Source organism: Venturia canescens, chromosome 9 (genome assembly GCF_019457755.1).
Source record: "Venturia canescens isolate UGA chromosome 9, ASM1945775v1, whole genome shotgun sequence".
Lineage (NCBI taxonomy): Eukaryota > Metazoa > Arthropoda > Insecta > Hymenoptera > Ichneumonidae > Venturia > Venturia canescens.
The window spans coordinates 16,314,028-16,336,243 of record NC_057429.1 but is presented as its reverse complement, the minus strand read 5'-3'; the positions used below and the strand labels follow the sequence as shown (position 1 = coordinate 16,336,243).

Sequence of the window (22,216 nt, the reverse complement as noted above, 5' to 3'; positions counted from 1 at the left end):
CCACCTTGAAATCATTTCAAAACTGTAAACCTCTAACCCCTTAACCTTATTTCTGCAAAAGTCATTTTACTTGTAAACTTGTCAGCATGCGGATCATGGATTCCTTGAACTGTCCCTTCCTCTAATTATTACTCGTATTCGCTTGCCAACAAATATGTAGAACTTTTGCATGATTTATATCGAAACGAAAAGAAACCCAAAATGGCCGTTGCTTTTTTATCGACAGAATCCATCAACTGCTTATGAAAGAATTTATATTTTTTTAAACTATCAAATTTAATACGATTATTTTTCGCCATTACTGCCCAACAATCGACACAGTGCGAAAAATTCCAACGGTAAAAATTCGAATTTGAATTTTTACGTGAGTCCATTCGATTCCGAACAATTGCCAAGGATCTTTTCAGTCACCCTCAAACCAATGGCTGCTCGTTTGTCCTTTTATCATATTATAAATAAATATCTCTAATATTTGCTAAGAGTACATGCGATATGCGACAAGGTTTGTCTTTTTCGGATTCGAATGCTGCGGTGTTTAATGCTTACCAGTTGTTGGCATATCTGATAAATTTTATCGTGATTTTACCGTCTACCGGTGGAAGATTATTTTTCGTGAAGAAAATGTACTTACACTTTTTGGTGGATGAAATATTAATTTTGATTGCTTACTAGCAGTTTTTGGCAATTATTAGCACGCATTTGATCATTATCCATGATTCGAGCACCAAAATGCCAACGATATAGTTCTTTGTTGACATTTGCGTTAGAGAAAACGGACATTGCTCAATAATTAAAAACATCGCCAGGAGGTGGCTCCGCGGGCACCAGTGGCGTCACAGAGAACTTCGTTCCACGTTAACGCAACAACACAGAACAGGTCAGAGCCTCGTTAGCTTTCACCCGTTCAAAGTCCGAGTGGACATTTTCTGTTTTTTTTGTTCATTTTTGGCATTCACGACTTTTTCCCTTACTTCGCGTCATTGCTGCACGAGAACGTGAAGCGTCAAAATGATTTCGAGCGTGTCAAAGAGTCTTCGTGGATTACCGAAAAATTTAAACAAATTTGTCAATCTGCATTCGAGGTAATTTCGATTGAAGGTTTTCTACGCTTGATAAACATGCATTTCATATTAGTTATATACAGTTTTATGTAAGGTTTTGACGTTACAGTTTTGTTTTCTTACTCCACTGCACATTCGCTGTTTTTCCATCCTTTCGAACCAGTTCTCAAGTGTTTAAAATCTTCCAAGATATTTTGGACGAATCGTGAGTCAAAAATGTCTGAAATATTTAAATTTCGAATTCGCTGTCATCGACAATTGTACGTTATTGATCTTGATCATTAGTTCGTCGGTAAAGATTCTTTTGCCTGAGCGATACAGAAATGCCTAGCCACCGAGAACACCATTGATGAACGACGAAATTAAATTTATCAAAACTTAAAAGAAACTGAAATTATTAAATTTGTATGTTCAATGGACAACTCATCACGCGAACAGTGTAATAAAATAGTGTAGAATATATGACATCCGAAAAAAATATTATAAACATTCAAACGTAATTGTGATTAACAAAAAAACCGTGATTAAAATACATACGTGGTAATAATTAATGAGAAAAACAACGTCGAACCAAACGGAAATTGAATTTACGCCAAATAATAATGCGATTGAGATTCCGAACGGCCTCCATTAAAAATATAATTCTAAATCGTCGATCGGTGGACTTTGATCAACCGGTGGTCAGAGATTATCGTGTTTCAGCACAGTTCGAAATTTTTGTCGCATAGAATCTAAAACACATGTAACAACGATTACTTGATTCGTATAGAATCATTCGAGAAATGAAATGTCCGTGTGGTGCACTGGCATCAGTTGAAGCAGAATGAGCATCATGGAAATATGCATCTAAAAACGAATAATTTCGACCGTTGATCCTCGTCGATGTTCTTTTTGTACAGATCAATCTTCGCAGTGAAAAATGTCAGAAAGATCGCTTTTCGACAAGCGAATAAGAAATTCGAACGTTACTGTCCAAATTAGTTGAACTGGTTTCGAAACGGCAGCGAGAAAGAGAGAAAGCGGTTGCATCAAATTTTTGTTTTTATTTTGTTTCGTAGATGCCTCGCCACACAAGCCGCGCCGAAAGCTCGTACCGAGAAAAAGTCGGCAACAAAGGAGTCTCACTCGTTCGTTACGAATATGTACCTCGGAGAGATGGAAACGAGCCAAGTTTTTCCATTCCCAGAACCTTTGACCGTCGAACAAAACGAAACCCTCCGCATGCTCATCGACCCGATAGAAAAGTTCTTCGAGGTAAGAATTTCTCAAAAGTCTGGTCTTATTGCGACCCAATGACACGAGTGCATTGAAAATCTGTCAACAAAAGATTAAAACTTTTATAATATCATTGGTCGAATGAGAAATCGTAGGATTTGAGGAGCAAAGCGTAGGGCAGCAGTGAATTTTGAAAAATAAGCAATTTGATGACGTTACAGGAAGTAAATGATCCGGTTAAAAATGACGACACATCGTTGGTCGACGATAAAACGCAGGCAGCGATGTGGGAACTCGGGGCGTTTTCTCTCCAAGTGCCCGAGGAATATGGCGGCATGGGATTGAACAATACTCAATACGGGCGATGCGTAGAAATCGTTGGCAGTCACGACTTGGGAATCGGCATCGTTCTCGGCGCTCATCAAAGTATCGGCTTTAAGGTAGGTTAAATGAAGATTTTGAAAATTTCTCAACATTTTTTTTTCCACTCATTTGACTTGACGGTCGTTTGATTCTCCGGTTTGGTCGATTTCAGGGGATACTATTGTACGGCACACCGGAGCAGAAGGCGAAGTATTTGCCAAAGGTTTCGAACGGGAGTTACGCGGCGTTCGCTCTGACCGAGCCGGGTTACGGTTCGGACGCGATGTCGATTAAAACCCGAGCGGTTAAATCCGCGGACGGTTCGCACTACGTTCTAAATGGCAACAAAATTTGGATCTCCAACGGTGGTTTGGCCGAGGTTTTTACCGTTTTTGCCAAAGTCCCAACGAAAGATCCGGCCACCGGGGAGGTCACGGAAAAATCGACGGCTTTCATAGTCGAGAGAGCCTTCGGGGGCGTCACGAGCGGACCCCCTGAACGAAAAATGGGCATCAAGTGCAGCAACACCGCTGAGGTTTATTTCGAGGATGTTAAAGTCCCTGCGGAAAATCGTTTGGGCGAGGAAGGACAAGGATTCAAAGTAGGCTGATTTTATTTGTCCGACATAGAAGAAAATTTCTTTAATTATTATTATTTTTATCGTTCCGCCCCAAATGTTTCCTATTCACCCAAATAATCGTAAACGTCTCTGACTATTTTTATGACTAGAACGATTTTTTCAGGTCGCTATGAATATTCTGAACAATGGAAGATTCGGAATGGCCGCTGCACTCTCCGGGACCCAAAGATATTGCATCAAACGTGCAATCGAGCACGCAACGACTCGTGTACAGTTCGGCCATACTCTCAATAACTATGGAAGCATTCAAGAGAAAATAGCGCGCATGTCGATGCTCCATTACATAACGGAATCTCTGGCTTATATGATCTCTGGAAACATGGACAAAGGCAGCACCGATTACGAGCTCGAAGCAGCTATTTCGAAAGTGAGTCGTTCATCTCACCAACGAACATTTATTCCGTATGCTTTTTTCTCTTCACAAAGCATTTGTTTTTCAGTGTTTTGCATCGGAATCAGCGTGGTGGGTGTGCGACGAAACGATACAAATATTTGGAGGAATGGGATTCATGAAAGACACGGGCTTGGAAAGGAGGTTGCGAGATCTTCGTATTTTTCGAATATTCGAAGGGGCCAATGACATTTTGCGCCTCTTCATCGCTCTCACCGGAATCAAGCACGCCGGTGGACATCTCAACGAGCTGCAAAAGGCCTTCAAAAACCCGGCCGCTAATCTCGGGCTGATCTTTGGAGAGGCAGCGAGAAGAGCGACCAGAGCCGTCGGACTCAACTCAACGCCCAATATTTCTCATCTCGTGCATCCCGATCTAGTTGAGAGTGCCGCTCTGTGTTCGAAGGTTCGATCCCAGACGTTCATCAAAGTTTCTCTTCGTCGCAGGCTATCGAGATGTTTTTAAATCTTTTCGTTTATTTTTTTTTTTTTTTGCCGTTACAGAGTGTCGAAAGTTTCGGAAAAACCATTGAAAACGCCCTCATCAAATATGGACGTGGCATTGTGAACGAGCAATTTGTGCTCAACAGAATAGCACAATCTGCTTTTGATATATACACAATGAGCGTGATATTGAGCAGAGCGAGTATGGCAGCGAGCAAAAAGCTTCCTTCTGCTCCCCACGAGATCCTGATGGCTCAAGCTTGGTGTACCGAGGTGACTTTTTCGTTGATGATATTTCAGTATCCCGCACTTTGATGGTTATTTGAAAAAATTTCGATAATTTTTTTTGTTTTTTTTTTATCCCCAAATTGACCTGATTGCAAGCTCTTTCATCGATTTACTCTAAATTTTCACTCGCTCCTCTTTTTGAAATTCCAGGCTTCGAGTCGTACCGCGTACAATTTGAAGGTCGCTGGCTCCGAAAAGTACATCGATTTGTTCGGAAAGTTTGGAAAAATCTCCCGGAATGTTTGCGACGCCGGTGGTGCCGTACAAATGAATCCTTTGGGTTACTGAAACAACTTTACGAGCCGTTTTTTTCTACGAGTGTGAATACGGTTTTCGAGTATTTAATGGATCTTCCATATTTATGTATACCGAAACGATTGCCCGGAAGAAAATTATCTAATTGTGAATAGACTGTTGACTTTATTTTTGTGAAAAAATTAGTGCTCAGAGATAAAGTAACAATAGTAATTTTATAAAAGTAGCATAAGATATAAATTTAAATAATGTGAATACGTAGAAAATGTTATTATCGTTATCGCTATCGACATCAACGTCGCCATCATCCTCATAATTTCTCTACCAATGCGCGAGAATTAAAAAAAAACCTTGAAATATTCGAAAATGTCTTACGTTCTTAATGAATAGGAATGAAAAGAAACGAATATGAGGAAATGCGAGTTTTCTTAGTGTACGATACACACAAAGTGTCGCAGTTAAAGCCATTTTGATATTTTCAAGGTATGCATGGGGATTTGGAAAATTTTTTTGGCTTTATTTCTTATTGAGCTGAAAAAGAATAACCATGTGAAAAAAAAAAAAAAAATATGGAACAGGAAGATGAAGGATCGGAATAAAACAGCTGGGTAGGTTTTTAATCGTTATTCTTTATTATTCGTAAACCTTTTCCTTTATCTCACACAATATTAAAATAAATGTTCACCTTTGAGAGGACTGTACATGATGTTTAAATATCATTTATATTTATATCTAAAAAAGGATTTTGTTACTTTGCTTCGAAGTTGATAAAATTTGAAATCGATAAGCTACGGTAGTGCTTATAAAAAATAAGAGCTGCACAAAAGAATGGACGTGACTCGTTAGGTACTGAGAAAGAGGCAGGACGACAACACGGAGTTTGACTTAAAATAGTTAAAAACGAAAACTATTTAATATTCTGGTTTAATCGAAGTAGAAATTGGAAAAAAAATTATTCGCTAGAGACGGAAAAAGTTTTCACTTTTTTTGCATTATTAACGAGTTTCGGCCATTATTTCAAATTTATTACGAACCTAATAAAGTATGCAACGACGAATTATCATTATTTATTTAATTTTTCATAAAATAGTTCGATTATAAATCGTATTTATTTATCACACATTTTTCGTTTTTAAGTGTTATGATAACCATTAATAATCATTATTTTTAATAACTAATGGTAATACTAAAATTAATATTCATGAAAATAGTATGAATAATTGTTAAAATTAATATTTTATAATAAACAGCAATAATAAGAAAAATACTCGTCATCTTTGAGCATCCTGTATACGTCTAATGCTGACATGGAAGCACACACGAAATTTCTATAATCATATTATCCCCCTCCCTCCTTCTCAAAAATGAAGACATTTTTGTTTGAAGTAAAATTGATGAAGCACATAATAGAATTTTGCATTAATTAATTTTAACTCTTATCGATCGTATTGTAAAATACAACTTTTTTTAAACGCAACATCTAGTTCAACGTTCCTTATTAATTTGGAAAAAAAATATTCGTTTATTAGCAATAATCTCCCTCCGAATGAGCTTTTCGCGAAATGGAATTATTTCAGCAACGAATTCAGATAGAACGCAACTGAAATTTTCTTGCTTCGATATTGACATCGCTGGGTTACAATTAGCGTTACACTCATCCGACAACGATATTTTGCACTTTTATTTTTTCAAGTTTTTTTGTTTGTTTGGTTGCTTATTTTTTTTTTCTTTTACATCTAACGTGAATGCCGTCTGGAGCAAATTTTTCCCATACTTTTCCTCGTCAGCGCACGATCGATAAATATTGTCAGACAGCAGGTATTTTTCTTTGGTGCATAAATGAAAGTATCAGGGTGCAATTTTAGCGTAATCAAATAATTATGGTTTATAAATAAAGGTTAGAGTAATCGGAATAACGAAAGCTCAACGAACAGGAATGGCTTTTCGTTGGCGAATACACAGAAAATGATTCTTCGTTAAGGCGGAAGTTTCGAATATCGTAATATCGTAATGAATGATTTTTTCTTTTTCTGTGCTTTCCTCCTTATTATTACGTGATTATCCAAAGCTGTCAGTTTTGCATTGAAATTCTGTATTCATCGATAGAAAACTGCAATGTTTTTTTTCTCGTGGCCACTAGCCTCATTTTTGAAGAGGAAATTCCGCAACTTCGTCGATTTTTCAGCAGTTTTTTTTTCAGCAAATCGTAACTATTTCCTGGTTGATAAATTTTGATTTTCATCGAGTACAGTTCAAAAAAGAACGCAAAAACATTTTTCGATTGAATTAAAATTGGAATTTGAAAAAATGTTTCAATGAATATTGGCATGAATAAATAATTGTGATTCGCAATAATGAATACGGCTCATTAAACTCGTGACAATTACTTCGAATCAGAATCGACAGTTTCACGAATGAAAGTCGTTACACTTTTTTATTAACACGAAAAATTTCAATTCTTATTTCCATGAACAATCATGAACAATTTCCACAGATTTTAGCACACGCAGAAGAGATCTGAGCTTCTTACTTTCTATACATTATTTTTCATTTTTATGGTATTTTTTTCTTTTCTTCAAAGTTTAACATCGTAAATGTGGGTTTCCGACACAAAAATATAGCATTTAGATATACACCCTTTCTTCAAGATTTTTCAGTTTTTATTCGTTACTCCAGGTGTGTTTTTGTCTCGTTGCAAAGAATCTCGATGTTTTTTCCTCGATTGCAATATTCTCGTGCAAAATGATCATTCGACAATTTGCTACTCGTTAAAATCTTAATTTTACTCGTTTTCTTATTCTCCATTGGAAATTTATTATAACAAACGGAAAAACGCGTTCACACGAAGAATTTTATCAGAGTTCGAAGTACAAAAATTATATGTGTTTAGAAAGTGTCGATAGTTTTGTTCTACCTTGGGAACGAATCTTCGGGACGAGATATTCTTCATTTTTTTAGAGATTTAAGAATTCGGGTTCTTGGAACCAAAATCTTCAGCCTGATCGTAGTATGATGTACAATTATTAAAAAATTGTAATTACGCTGATTTATTCTTTCTTTTTATAAAAAGAAGAAAATGATTGAGGAAAAATGATTTTCGAGTGGAACGATTAATCGAAAACATGACTTTTTCGTGATTTCCGATTCAATCAGATATTAATAGAATATAAGAATAAAAATTAATCCTAAATTTAAGGGGAAATCATAAACGGAATATTCAGCGTTGTAGAGGTGCCCAATTTCGATTTCGGCTTTTCTCAGTTCTTCGTTAAAACGAATAACTTTTCTCCGTTATTTGCTTTTCGATTATTTTTTCATTCTTTCGCTACAATCCAAATTCAACAATTCTTTTCTGGCGTTTTCTAACGATACAATTATTTGATTTTTCAGCTTTGATGGACTAGAACTTTTGACTATTGGAAAACACACAAACCAAAAAATAAAAGTAATGCACGTTAAGTTGACAGAACAATGTGGGATGAAATTGTGTGTTTTACGCGTGAAAATACGATTTAAAAATCGCTGTCCCAGCTTTCATTATCATATTTAACGAATATTATTTTTTTCATTTCACGATTATTCCAAAGTTTTCTCTTCTACCGACAAGATTGTAATCAGTCTGCATTGTCAATTAAGTTTTTTCTCCAACTCTCGTACGAGTATTTTGAAATAAAGTTTCCCTTCGGTCGAGTTACAAAGTAATTTTGTTAACGAGTTACCGTCGCACAGGAAAGTTAGGAACTTCGATTCCTATCATTCCGAACCAAATTAACAATCGGAAGCAAATTTCGTTGGAATTTCATCGAATCAAAATATTTGTTGAGCTCGACCGCAACCCGGAAGGAAATTTTTGATAAATAACCTGTTCGAATTTTCGTTTACAACCCACTTTTATCACAATTTGCGCGCAATAATTGCATTGATCAACTTTCCTCGTTAATCCTTTCAAAATACGTATACCTCATTGATTATACAGAACGTGCGACCAGGTTTAAGAGAAAGTGATGAAAAAATCAAGGCTCGTCGCTTACTTCGGCATCTTCATTCGTATCCCCGCTCCTCTGAGAGTTATAAATTGTCCAAATTTTACAAAAAGTAATCGATGAAATATTTCAATATAAATATGAATTTAGAGTCCAGAGGGACTTGAGAGTCCACGTGAGTTTCAAAAATCACAAGTAAACCAAACGTTTCTTTACTTGGCGAGATGGATATCAACAATTTGTGCTTCACTTCAAAATCGTTCAGAGCATTACCACTACAATTGTAATCGATAACCGTTATCCAATCGACGATCGAATGGTCTAACGATGAAAGTCATCGAACATTCCCAACTTGATATTCTCTTACAACCACAATCCAATATCATCACTGACTATTAAACCTTCAGCACTCTGCACGTTAACCAATGTATATATTGATAATTACACTAATCGATATTCAAATAATTATCATTTAAATATGCATGATAATAAAAATAATAATAATAAGTAATTATTATTAATGCAATTATTGTATCAATCAAATGTAAATGAACGTTAATATGTACAAATGCGAAAATAATCACCAAAATAAACGTAGTATCCGCTACAATATGGAAATTCTATAAAAATTGTTGATAAGTGTAATGATTAATGCTTCAGTGACTGCACATAATCCATCATAATGACAATAACAAAAATAATAATGATAATAATATTAATTATTATAATTATTATTCCATATAAATATTAATATACATTATTAATAATAATAATGATAATATTGATTAATATAATTATAAATATGTACATAGACGTATCTCTATATATGCGTGTATCTGTTCGTTAGTGTTTTAGGGCATTTTTATCACTACCTGGAGTAACTCGACAAGATTGGATGAATAGAGAGATATAGTGTTTCATATATATTTGTTTTTTGTTGTTACTGTTGTTGTTAGCTGTTTTTAACCCTGGGCTATTGAAAGGTTCTTGAAGATTTGTCCGTTCCAGGCGATAGCGATGCAATAATGTTGCAACAGTTGAGTCAGGAGTTCTCGCTCGTCGAGCATCTCGATTCGCTCGATTCTGATTCTCTCGGACTCGGGCAGTGAATCGTAAACCTCAACCATCGTCCATGCATTAGAGCCTTCCCAACCGTTTATCGTAAATCTGGTTTTTGGTTATCGCAATAAAATGATAATTTATTCGCTTTTTGAGATTTGAAAGTTCGAATGAACGGATGTTGGAACGACTCGATCCCTTCGACTTTTCAATGTAAATGATATTTTTGTGAAATTTTATGAACGTACAGGAAATCATGAAATTAGATTGTTTTTTTTTTTTTTTTTTTTTTTTTTTTTTACGTAACGGCGACTCACTCACCGTCTCTGCTGCGTTTCTAAGGACTCGCAATCTTCGACACCGGACAAGAGGCAGCCCCGACATCGTAAGTTGGAGAGCATCACCTGACCAAATTTGTCTCGCATATTGACCTGCTCGTAATTGACGAAGATACTATTTGAAAATTTGCTGGCGAGGAATTTGAGGAGAGTAGAGGCTGCGATCGTGTCGACGTAAACGAGAACACATTCGGCGAGGAAGAGGGTCGGCCGGTTGAAATCAACCTCAGCCTGGCTCAGTTTGTTCGCTAATTCGGATATGTGCCTCAAGTCTATACCGATTAGATGATAATTCGCCGCGTGGAGATCTGTCGTCGAGAAACTTATTTCCCCATCTGTGGAAAAATAAAATAGAAAAATGATTTCTTTGATCGAACGACTTTCGTTGAATCTATTTTCAATTGTTGTGTTTATTATCTTAGCTCCAGAAAGAAAGTTTAATTCAGTATTGAGCTTGATAGTAAATTATCGATCATCTGGAATTACAGTAAAAATCAAATATACTGAGAATATTGAGGCAACTAAAAAAATTGATCGCTCGTCGCTCATTTTTATGAATATTGTGAATAATAATTACCTTCGGTATTGAGTTTGTCTAGCAGTTGCTTATGCTTCTTAATGTGGTAACATTTCTTGGCGGTGACACTCGGGAAATCTAGTTCTACGAAATTCTGTGGACTGTTATCCGCGTCTCTCAATCGCCAATACAGCGTATCGAATCCCGCACCCAAATTTATTATTTGACCTTTACCTCCGCTCAGCTGTGAACAAAAATCGTTATTTATAAAAAAAAATATTATTTCGTTTGGTTATTCGCTCTCGAAATTCTCGAAATCAGTAGCGAGTTGTTATTAAACCCTAAAAAATTGGCATTGAATAAACCACAACGGCCCTCGGAGAGCGCGGAATTAAAAATTGAATGACACACGAAATCATTCGACGAACGATGAATTAAAAATTCAAAAATTCATAATTTCATTGAAATCAAATCGTTTGGAGGAACTTGTAAAACCCAAGGAATCGATATTGTGGTGAACAAAACTTTGGATCGTTGCATCTTCACTGCTCGATATAGTTTAAAATTTTATACTTTCATGCCACAGAAATTTAGCACATTTAAGATTTTTTAAACTAAAAAAACAAACAACTTAAATTATGCATTTGCTATACGAATTAATTTTTCGCTCTTTCCATCCAAACAACGCTCATATTGGAAGGTTTCCTTGTTTCCTTTTACCCCCTCTCCCTCCTGCAGAATCGAGCATCAGCTGTGCACGTTGGCAATATTACCACTCTCGACATTTTCCTACGGCAGAGCCCAGCCTTTGCATGGAATTTCGGAATACGATAAATTAACAATTTCCTACAGAACTTGAAATCTAAGACGAAAAATCAAACGATTTCACGAGAAAGAACAAATTTTCTACGAATTCAGTATCTTCAGAAAATCGAGCAAGCACGGCTCATTTCCAAGAAAACGTGCACAGCTGACACGATGCCGATGAAAGTCGGGGGTTGACCCAGGGGGGGGGGGAGGGGGGGGGGGGGAAGCTTCGACTCAATATTTTAACAAAATGACATCGAGGAGAATTATTTTTTACGCATAATAAAAAAATTCGCGTACTCTCGCATCAGGAAATGGAACATAACTTTTTCCGAAGTGTCAAGCATTTCTAAGAAAGATAGGCATCCAATTATCGAAGCGAGTGGCTTGACGAGCGGAGTTCCAGGAAATATCGATAATTTCAAGAAACTCAGGAAAACTGTTTGGTGCTGAATTTCATTTGACGAAAAAAAAGGAGTTCAAGCGAATCACTTCGGGGACGATACAATAGCAAGATATTCTGGATATATGAAGATTTTTATAAACTTTCCTCAAAATCTAAACTTTTTGTATTCAACAACTTAATATTCAAGTTATTCTTCAAAGGAACCATAACCAAACGGATACGTCGAAAATTGGTTAAAGTTGAACACGGTCCAAGCAATACGAGTCGTTGAAAAAAAAAACTGAATTCGATATCTGGTCGCAAAAAGTCCACTCACTGTTTGATATAAAAAATTTCGTCAGTTGCAGCAATGTTTACTAAAACGTACGAGATACGTATTGTATACAGGAAAATAGAAAGTTGAAGTCATAAGGATAGAAAAAAGGTTGAGATAAGTAAAAATTTCAACAATATGGAAGTTGTGAAACAAGAGATTCAAGTTCTGATCGAGTTTCGAAATGGAAATGCATTACACGATTTACAAGCCAATAAAAGTCCGTTACGTATTACTGGAATCATTGGAGTCGTATAAAAATGTTTGAAGTTTAAAAAGGTGTGAAAAATCAGGAATGGCATGACGAGATGAAAGAATGAAAACGCTTCCATCTGTAAGCGTATTGCATAGAGCAGGATAATGTTTACAACAACAGGGACAATTATATTTCGTTAATTGGTACAAACTGAAGGTCGAGGTCAGAAGACGGAGAAACAGGTGAGCTGCTGAAAGAGGGATTCCAGCCGAGCATTGATTTTACATTGACCTATATCGAGATATCGTGATAAAAGTGGATCTAAATTGGGGCAGGGCCTCGGTTTGGGTCAAGGTTTTCGGCACTGTGGAATAGAAATGCGTAAACGAAATGGCGCGTGTATCAGCTGAGTCTGGTGCCCCTTCTCCCCACGTCCCTGAACAATGCACCGTTTTTTTTCTAGGTTAGACTTGGAAAATTCATCACTTTTGTATGTTGCTTTCCCCTACTAAGTGGAACAGATTTTTTGAATTCGCGGTGTCAGGACACACTTTTCAAGGACACTTAGCGGCACTGACCTTGAGAAACTTGTCGACGAAGACTTCAGTACCCTTGACCCGAGCATAATAGCCACGGTTTATTTCAGGTGGCTTACGCCCGGTTTGCTTAACGAAATAATTAATGAACGGATCATTCCAATATCCGAGCTGCACCGCATGACGCTTGCACTCGCTCGCATCGTCGTTCGTCGCCTGTGTCGCCTCGTCGTCCGCCATGTCTTTAATCATATTTTTCCTTTATCTCCTCACACTTTTAAGCTTTTTTAAATTTTAATATTTTTATTATTATGTATATCAAACTTTAATTAGGAACGAAGCATCATAGGTGATTAGGAAAATTTTTAATTAACCGGGACTTTCGTGGTTTTTGTGCTTGTCGCCGAATCGCCGTCGGTTTACTGTTCTGCGACACCAGCGAAAAAACGGCCATACTGGCCGGGCACATCAGGAGCGTACCTATGTGCGCTTTCTCCTTGCTGGCTACCAACTGCCGTTCAGTTGCTACCAACTCCATGAAACCTCCGTCAAATTGGTCGATTGATTTTTTTATATTTTTTATACCTTTTTAACAGAGACTACGACGAGGTTCACGATTGTGAACTCAAACGATCTTTCAAAATCACAAACTCCTTGTGATCGCAGTGCTATTATTATTTGTCTTCGGTTTTTTTAGGTTTTTCGAATGCAATTTTTTTGAAGGGACAGATTTTCAAAGTGATCAATTATTACATGGTTCACAGAGGTCGTCAAACGTCGTAGACGATGGCGCTCTTGTTTCCAAGAGTCGCGTCGTCACGTATACGTATCTCTCTTCATTGCTAATATTATTCCATGTTCATCATTCAAAACACACCGGTGGGAAAACCGTCACATGCATGGGTTGTCAACAATTGTTTCGAGCATTCTTGAAATTAAAAAATAGCAGCAGTTGAAAATCGAAGAGAATTATTAATATTTCAAATTGGATCTCGAAAAAATGAGCAGCGTCGGTGAATCCTGTCATATTTCCGGTGAGAAAAAACGTCAGAAATTGTGGAAAGACTGTTGATGAAAAAAATTTGAAAAAACAGGAAAAATTTCGAAAAAATAAAAGATTTCGAGAACATCGTACCATAAAAACAATATCAAAAAGTGTTTTTTTTCTTCAGATATTTCGGACATATCGCGGATCTCTCTTTCGAGTGCCATTCGTCCGTTGGGAAAAATGGATTCAGCTCTGAACATTTCAGAATGCCAGGCTTCGAGTTCAATACGTGAGCCGTTGAACAGGCTAACAGTGAGTAGCGCAATCGAAAAAACTTCAAAAATCTCTCGAATTGTTAAACTAATCGATTCCTGCGCTAATTCGACGAGCAATTACGCGAAATTGACATTGCTCAGGGATTGCCTGCACAAATTATCGGAAACGGATGAAGCAGACTCCCAAAATATCATGTCAAAATTGAAAAATATTTTAGCCACTCATGAGGCATGCAAATACTTGCAATTGCCCAAAAAAGATAAACAGGAATTGACTCTTTTGGGAATCACTGATTTACCTGAAACTCAAATAACTACCTTGGAAAAACGGGATATTCAAAATCGGCTCGAATATCTATTCTTCGCCAAATTGAACCAATTTATTGATAAGTATGTGTATATCTGTTTCTTCTGCATTGAGAACTTTTTTTCTATTTCAAACCCCTATAATATAATCATTAATTCTATGTTATGATCAAATTCTCACTTATGTCTTTACAAAAGCCATTTGAAGATTTATTTTTTAACCATTTTTATGTTGAGTTCTTCGGATGTTGAGAGTATTTTTAGAAATTAACACTGAACAATCGTGATGAAGATAATGGTCTCACCACTGGTACATTTGCAGCTCAACTATTTGATCATTGTTCATAAACCCAGAAGTATATTGTGGAAAAATCTTAATGACAGTTATTGCATGGCTTAGAAAATGATTAAACGTGAGAAAGAAAAAGAATTCTAATGAGAATGGATCAGCGAAAGGAAAAAAAAATTCGTAGTTTCAATTGGAAAACCAATAATGTTTTTTTTGCTTTCTAGTTACGAGAAATGGGGAGGAAATCTCAGTGAAATTTCAAAATCAGTTGACTCAGCTATGAAAAACAGTTTCCTGGAGAGTAATGAAAGTGATTTGATGCGTTGGAATGATCCAACCAGCGAAATTTGCACAGAGTATTACCGTGACCTTTTAACTTGCGCAGATCTTTTGTATCAATGGCGTCGCTTGAAATATATTGAAACACAAGAATTGAACATGAAGAATGCGGAAAATCTTTTGCTCCAGGCCCAGATTGCTGAGGCTGAGGCAAAAATTTCATGGAAAAGTTGCGCCACACGTTTGTTCAATGAAACACCCAAAACGATTGAGGCTTTTACTATTCTTAGCGAAAATCTCGACTCCCACATTTTCAAGCTTCGTCAAGATATTCAGAAAAAAGAAATGTCGAAAATTTCCTATTCCGACGTTGCCAGCAACGAATATGATAAACTTTTGAAAAAGTACACAGAGATTTGTAAGGCTATTAAAAAAAAGGAACAGTTGTTGGAATATCTTTGAAAGTATGGATCCTACTATTTATTTTTTTTTTATAATTCATGGTTCGTCGTAATTCCATATATTTATTTTAGCATTTATAAAATCTTATTCGTTTAAGTCTCAATTTTTCTAAGATTGTAAAAGAATGTTTTGCTTACAACTGCCTATTTTTTTACATGAACGAAATGCACATGTCTTACTAAGAAAATACAGTTTCATATACTAATAGTTGCGAGTATTCATCGATATTCTTATCATATTTTCCTATCCAATATATTTATTATGATTATTCGATGATTAAATAAATGAAGAAATACTGTTGTCGTTCACAAAATCGTTGATTACAGCAGTGAAGATCGAGATCCATTGATTCAGGAATAGTTGTTACGGAAAAAACCAATCATATTAAAAGAAAATATTCGAAATTATTCATGAAAGATGAAACGAAAACGAAACTGGAAGGAATTGACAAAAAATAGAGACCTGCAATAAATACAGTAGTTAATGAAAGAGATTTGTTGAAAAAGAAAAACAGTTTTGTGATTTAATATTTGCGACAATTCGTTAATGGCTTTCAGATATCATTATTGTTAATCAAAGTTTTTCACATTTTATCGACGATTCATTTTGTTCTGGTATTATTGACAGGGACGTTGAGAAAAATTTGTCTCTTAGTCACTGTCCTCTTGGTTGGAATTCTTGATTATGGATGGGACACAATTCTTATCGACTAACATGCCGTGTTCTAGAAGAAAAGATTCGACATCGGAAGCGTAAAAGTCCGTTCCGAGACTATCTGTAACCCGTACAAAATTTCCTATGACCTGACCATTTTTGTAAACTAAGAGCGCAGGTACACCCTCTTTTTTGAAATGTTTGCTGAGACCAGCCACAGAACCTGAAATGGAAAAAAGAGCATCAGTGTTCGATTGATTCTCAGTCCACTAATTTTATGATATTATAAAAGGAGGGAAAAAAATCTTTGGAGAATTACTATTCACTTGCAAAATCTCAACGGGACAAAAGATTTTTTTTTATACTTTCTAGAAAACTACGATAGGAGAGCAGAAAAGTCTTTGTATTATTCTGAATAGTGATCGAGATCGGAAAGATGTTTTAACTTACCACGTATCTTGCAAAATTTCACATAAGGATATTCCTTAGCAAGTGTGATAAGAGATCCATTCATGGCTTCGCATCCAGAAATATTGTCTTCATAAATGTGAACAACGACAGTAACAGATTTGTCTTCGTTATCAATTGATTTCAAAAATTCATCTGCATCCTTCAAATTTTCAACAACCCCGAATCTCAGTTTTTCTGCTTTTTTCATCATCTCTTTCATTCTTTGCTTCTGATATTCGAGTAGAAATTCATCAGCTAATAGTTCTGCAAGCTCCGGATCGGTTTCTTCCAATTTTTCCCTTTCCTCATCCAACGCGCTTCGACATGTGATGCTCAATTTTTTCATTAATTCCAGCTTCTCACGCTCTTGCTCCGCATGTTTTTCAGATTCTAGTTGTTTGTAACGTTGCCAGTCCTAAAAATCATGACATTACAATATATATCTCAGAAAGCATACAGAAAATTGAATCATTTTTTAGTCCTTTGAGTAAAAAACTATATCAAATGGATAAATTGTTTTGAATTAACTAAGCATCCATAAATACACCCAAACATTATAAGGTAAAATGACATTACCCTAATGACACCTTTCGGTCCAGTGTTGCTGGAAGATCCATCCCACTTATTAATTTCTGTACTGGTATAAGAATTTCCCGATGTTTTTTCATTTCTTGTTTTCTCGCCTTCCTCGTTCGAGTCCGAGTCATTTTCTTCGTCTTCACTTGAACTGCAATAATATTCCAATTTTTCGCCGAGTATTTTATCCTCAAGAGTCGCCATGTTTTTTCACTATGATTTTTCAGTGGCACGACGCACAATGTTTCTTAATTTTTGATTATCATTAACATATTTTGAGAAATATACACGATTGATTGTAAAAAAAAAAGCCAATAGTGATGATAAACATACGATTGATGTTGTCAAATGGAGTAATCCATGAACAACGCAAATGCCATTTTGTATCCAATGCACTCAAGTCAAATTACGATTTTTTGAAGATATCGAGCGAGCCTAACAGTGAAACATAAAACTTCGTTCATAATGCTGTACAGAGTCGGTAAGTTAGGAAAGATAAGTAAATTTGATATTACCACCACAGAAATATTTTTTTAATACAACCTGAAATATTTTATCTTGTTATTTGATGGAATGCTTTATGAAAGCTGTTCAAAATACCCCAAATTCATCACATGAATCAACAAAACATTAAAATTGCAGTTCGTTTTCAATTTTAAATCATATTGTGAATTTTGTGAAATTAAATTGAAATTAGGGTGAGATAAAATTACGATTGGATTGAATGTGAACTATTGACTATTTTTTAGAGTAGATTTGCAATCAGTAGTAGTACTTCGTTATTGTGTGTTGGCCCTGAAAAGGGCCGTTGCTTTATTGTTGAGAATAGCTGTTTAGGCACGTTCTCCACGGATACGACGGGCAAGTTGGATATCTTTCGGCATAATGGTAACTCTCTTGGCGTGGATAGCACACAAGTTGGTGTCTTCGAATAGGCCGACGAGGTAAGCCTCGCTGGCTTCTTGAAGGGCCATGACAGCAGAGCTCTGGAAACGGAGGTCGGTTTTGAAATCTTGAGCGATTTCACGAACAAGTCGCTGGAAAGGCAACTTGCGGATGAGAAGTTCAGTGCTCTTCTGGTAACGACGGATCTCACGAAGAGCTACGGTTCCCGGCCTGTAACGATGAGGCTTCTTCACTCCACCGGTTGCTGGCGCACTCTTGCGAGCAGCCTTAGTCGCCAGCTGCTTACGAGGAGCCTTTCCACCAGTCGATTTACGAGCAGTCTGCTTGGTACGAGCCATAATGGATGAATAACGAGTCGATGTTCTTCCTTCGAGAACGAATGTCTATATGAAGGTCGGAATCGAGCTGAGCATTATTTATAATTATCTTACCAACCGTTATATCGAATTTCATTGGCTGAGCGAAATAGGAGGGAAAATCATCGCTGTGATTCGTCGACGAGAGTAGGGAGGGGAGACGATGAAGTGCAGAGGATATATAAGCCACCGCTCTACTACCGATCATCACTTCGCTGTAGTTTTCGGCGTCATCTAATTCGATTCATCTGTCAACATGACCGGTCGTGGAAAGGGAGGAAAGGGATTGGGAAAAGGAGGAGCAAAGCGCCATCGTAAAGTTCTTCGTGATAACATCCAAGGTATCACAAAGCCGGCTATTCGTCGTCTGGCTCGTCGTGGTGGTGTCAAACGTATATCTGGATTGATCTACGAAGAGACTCGTGGTGTGCTCAAAGTTTTCCTTGAAAACGTGATCCGTGACGCTGTCACTTACACCGAACACGCCAAGAGGAAGACCGTTACTGCTATGGACGTTGTCTACGCTCTGAAACGTCAAGGTCGCACTCTCTACGGATTTGGCGGATAAATTTTCAAATATACCTCAAACGGCCCTTTTCAGGGCCAACAAAATATCTAAACGTTGGATAATTTCTGTTTATTATTAATCGAAAACACGAGACTATATAATTAGCAAACAACTATGTAATAATCCTAATTTTTTCCTCTTAATTCGAAGTCAACAAATTATAGCCTGGCACAATGCAAATTTCGAACACTTAACAATTTTCATAATCTTGCCGTCGAAAAAACCATGCTTCCTTCGAATAGCTAGAGGGTCCATCATCCTAGGAGACGATGCCATTTTTGATGGTGAAAATCGATTCCCTGACGAATGAACATGAAGTAACGCATTCCGATAAAAAAATCATGACCATTCCTCCCATGCAATACTGAAAAAATATATTACGCACACGATAACGAATTAGGTTCTTAAACGATGGTAGATTTAAGACAGTTCATAGTATATACCAAGGAATTATTGATTAGTTTCACGCGTTGAGTAAGAGTCTAAATCTAGTGTAATACCGGCCGGCGTCCGTAGATACTCCGCTATAGACAATAACTCAAAACATACTTTCAATTTATGTTAATACGGACACTCGTTCGTAACGGAGCTTTTGACAGAAACATTCCAGAAGACGTTGATTAAGGTATTTATGATCCTCTAATGATTCAGCTTCTCTGGAAGCACCAGCTCCAAATGAAGGAGCTGCAATTATTTGTATACCTACGTCATTACGTGCATTATATGTTTTTCTCATTTTTGCTGTGTTATACTTGTTCTTTGAAGTATTATACTAATACTTCACATTAGACTTTAGCTTTATACCATGTTTTATTTTTGATTTTATTCATTATTGTTGCATCCACATATGTTCGTAAACTCATCGGCGCAGCATATTTTGGAGTGGGGGTAAAAATATTGATTAGCGCACCAATAAGAAGGCCATAGAGAAGAGGGGAGGCTTTTTTCAGCGTTCGACCCATAAAACGGCGAGAGTGGGGGTCAAACTCGGTCACGTCATGATCAGCGTACCAATCAGAAGCTTCCTCACTTGTGATTGGCCCGGGAATGAAACTTTCTAGGGTATAAATACATGCGATTTTGGAATTTCAAACATTCACTCTGCGATCTCGTATCGTTCAGTTTTGTCTTTAACCAGCACTCCCAACTTCTTATCTTCAACATGTCTGGACGCGGCAAAGGTGGCAAAGTCAAGGGAAAGTCAAAGACTCGTTCCAACCGTGCTGGACTTCAGTTCCCCGTCGGAAGAATCCATCGTCTTCTTCGTAAAGGAAATTACGCCGAGCGCGTTGGTGGAGGTGCTCCGGTCTACCTCGCTGCCGTTATGGAATATTTGGCCGCTGAAGTTCTCGAGTTGGCTGGTAACGCCGCTCGTGACAACAAGAAGACCAGAATCATCCCTCGTCATCTTCAATTGGCAATCCGCAACGACGAAGAGTTGAACAAACTTCTCTCCGGAGTCACCATTGCCCAGGGTGGAGTTCTGCCAAATATCCAAGCAGTGCTTTTGCCCAAGAAAACTGAGAAAAAAGCCTAAACATTCATCTTCGATAAACAACGGCCCTTTTTAGGGCCAACAAATATTTTTTCGTAGCACATCTCGTTCATACTTATACCAGTTTCCTATTCCCTCTCTGCATTCAATTGCATAAAAGTGCACCTTAACATTGGGACACTTATAATTGCAACATTAAATCATAAACTCCCGAAAGCCTGCAAATGCTTAAAAAATACTATAGAAAAATCATTCTTTTTTTAAAAATGAGACTCAAGCGTCGAATCTTCCATTATCATGTGCACATTTTTCATAAAAACAGTAATCTTAGGAACCGAGGGATTGGTACGTCTAATTCAGTAACATCACTATTTCGATGAATCAGTAAGAAAAAGCACTCCATTATTCCTTCATCTCGTGCACATCAGGATTCAGATTGTTAGTGCAGGCTCCAATGTATTAGAAAATTTGAAAATGCTGTATTACGAAAACTGTTGAAAACTTAAGAAAATCTGTTTCACAGACGGGTGTGACTAGTTACGAGCCCAGAACAAGGAAAACCAGATGTCATGATTTTCGACATCGTATCGCGATCAACGGACATGCGCAGATGTCCAGTGATCAGCTGGAGGAATTCTGCGACAAATGTGTGAACACTCTTGTTTCGATGTTTATCAATACAGTCCCAACATTTGTGTTGATAAAAGTTATATCGAAGAAGGTGGTTACGCCACCGCTACATAAAACTTGTCAGTGTTCTCCCTGGTTCCGTTGCCCAGACAAACAGTCTGTGGTCCACGACAATTCTTATTGTCTAATTGTACCAAGTTGTCGCAGCGGGTTCCGCGATACGTACATGGCGAATTGATCGATTCCCCGAAAACGTGTATTGAATAGGAATGAGCACATGCGTGAAACAGATCGAGATTACAACCGGGTTGTGGCCACTTCCCGCCGTTTAAATAAAAGTCTGTATGGTCTATTTCTGCGTATTAGCCGAATTTACCAGCATCCGAATGAAGGATTTGAACATGTTTTCCTGCGAGCGAGGATATTTTCTGGTCAGGCCGGGAGTTGAAAAAGAACGGCAACGCTGGATCCAAACCTAATTTTAAAAAATAACTCAGAAGAATATCATTGAATTCAACGTTTCATTAATATCAAAAATACTCTCGTTTTAATTTCAAGCTTTTATGCAACACAATCGATCAAAATTACTTGTATTTTTTTGTTTTTAATTACCGATAACATTTTGTGCTTGACCTCCCGACATATAACCAGCGATTCTCATAACATGGGCACCCAAAGAATGTCCGACAAGGGTGATCGACTCCAATTTTAAAAGAGCGGACGTTTGCAAAAATCTTATCATCTTCCATACCTGTTTGGCTACACCGGGCACTCGATACGAGGCCCATCGGTTAACGGAATGAGAGATTCGGCCCCAATCGACAACAATCCCTTTTTTTTCAAATATGCTGTAATTGAAATAATCCCAACGAACATTCCGCCGAAAATTAATGATAATAATAAATATTCAATAATCTTACCATCCCGAATTACGATACAAACCACATTATTTTAGTTGTTCTGCCATCCATGGGTTATAACACGCGTAGGTTTGCTGCTATTGTATTTACTAGCGGTTACCGGTGCATCATCGTCAATTATTAACAAATCTGAAACTTCCGGATTTTGTCTCGTGTACAGGTAAAATTGAACATATTTATTTACAAACGTGCGCTCGCTTCTAGAAGATGCATTTGCAAGGGTCAATTCAACCAATTCGCCAGGTTTCTT

General features: G+C 37.1%; 8 protein-coding genes across 8 annotated transcripts in view; 4 read left to right on the top strand and 4 right to left on the bottom strand.

Moving 5' to 3' along the window:
* The first annotated feature begins 869 nt into the window (after positions 1-869).
* Positions 870-5,277, top strand: Acadvl (Acyl-CoA dehydrogenase very long chain). Its single transcript, XM_043428242.1, has 8 exons — positions 870-1,082; positions 2,120-2,315; positions 2,498-2,716; positions 2,812-3,240; positions 3,383-3,646; positions 3,720-4,076; positions 4,175-4,387; positions 4,553-5,277. The coding sequence occupies exons 1-8, from the start codon at positions 1,009-1,011 to the stop codon at positions 4,688-4,690; spliced, it is 1,890 nt and encodes a 629-aa protein (XP_043284177.1). The 5' UTR covers positions 870-1,008; the 3' UTR covers positions 4,691-5,277.
* On the bottom strand, positions 5,267-13,309 carry LOC122415787 (leucine carboxyl methyltransferase 1). The gene is made up of 4 exons (XM_043428243.1): positions 12,855-13,309; positions 10,615-10,798; positions 10,021-10,372; positions 5,267-9,807 (listed from the first exon to the last, which is right to left on the bottom strand). Exons 1-4 carry the CDS (start codon positions 13,062-13,064, stop codon positions 9,603-9,605), a joined length of 951 nt encoding a protein of 316 aa, XP_043284178.1. The 5' UTR covers positions 13,065-13,309; the 3' UTR covers positions 5,267-9,602.
* Positions 13,310-13,603: 294 nt separating this feature from the next.
* Positions 13,604-15,421, top strand: LOC122416282 (uncharacterized). The gene is made up of 3 exons (XM_043429071.1): positions 13,604-13,846; positions 13,985-14,465; positions 14,895-15,421. The coding sequence occupies exons 1-3, from the start codon at positions 13,813-13,815 to the stop codon at positions 15,409-15,411; spliced, it is 1,032 nt and encodes a 343-aa protein (XP_043285006.1). The 5' UTR covers positions 13,604-13,812; the 3' UTR covers positions 15,412-15,421.
* LOC122416284 (phosducin-like protein) lies at positions 15,403-17,503 on the bottom strand. Its single transcript, XM_043429072.1, has 3 exons — positions 17,092-17,503; positions 16,516-16,930; positions 15,403-16,288 (listed from the first exon to the last, which is right to left on the bottom strand). Exons 1-3 carry the CDS (start codon positions 17,293-17,295, stop codon positions 16,062-16,064), a joined length of 846 nt encoding a protein of 281 aa, XP_043285007.1. The 5' UTR covers positions 17,296-17,503; the 3' UTR covers positions 15,403-16,061.
* Positions 17,504-17,796: 293 nt separating this feature from the next.
* On the bottom strand, positions 17,797-18,363 carry LOC122416287 (histone H3). Its single transcript, XM_043429076.1, has one exon. The coding sequence runs from the start codon at positions 18,333-18,335 to the stop codon at positions 17,925-17,927; it is 411 nt and encodes a 136-aa protein (XP_043285011.1). The 5' UTR covers positions 18,336-18,363; the 3' UTR covers positions 17,797-17,924.
* Positions 18,364-18,579: 216 nt separating this feature from the next.
* On the top strand, positions 18,580-18,965 carry LOC122416295 (histone H4). The gene has a single exon (XM_043429085.1). The coding sequence runs from the start codon at positions 18,610-18,612 to the stop codon at positions 18,919-18,921; it is 312 nt and encodes a 103-aa protein (XP_043285020.1). The 5' UTR covers positions 18,580-18,609; the 3' UTR covers positions 18,922-18,965.
* Positions 18,966-20,035: 1,070 nt separating this feature from the next.
* Positions 20,036-20,922, top strand: LOC122416288 (histone H2A-like). The gene has a single exon (XM_043429077.1). The coding sequence runs from the start codon at positions 20,084-20,086 to the stop codon at positions 20,456-20,458; it is 375 nt and encodes a 124-aa protein (XP_043285012.1). The 5' UTR covers positions 20,036-20,083; the 3' UTR covers positions 20,459-20,922.
* Positions 20,923-20,951: 29 nt separating this feature from the next.
* Positions 20,952-22,216, bottom strand: part of LOC122416292 (lipase member H-like) — a 1,707-nt gene continuing 442 nt past the window's right edge. The window contains exons 1-3 of the mRNA XM_043429081.1: positions 21,659-22,216; positions 21,423-21,521; positions 20,952-21,230 (exon numbers count right to left, since the gene is read on the bottom strand). The exon at positions 21,659-22,216 is cut by the window's right edge and continues 442 nt beyond it. Coding sequence (XP_043285016.1) covers positions 21,142-21,230; positions 21,423-21,521; positions 21,659-21,788 — 318 coding nt within the window. The 5' untranslated portion in view covers positions 21,789-22,216 and the 3' untranslated portion in view covers positions 20,952-21,141. The remainder of the gene's footprint in view (positions 21,231-21,422; positions 21,522-21,658) is intronic.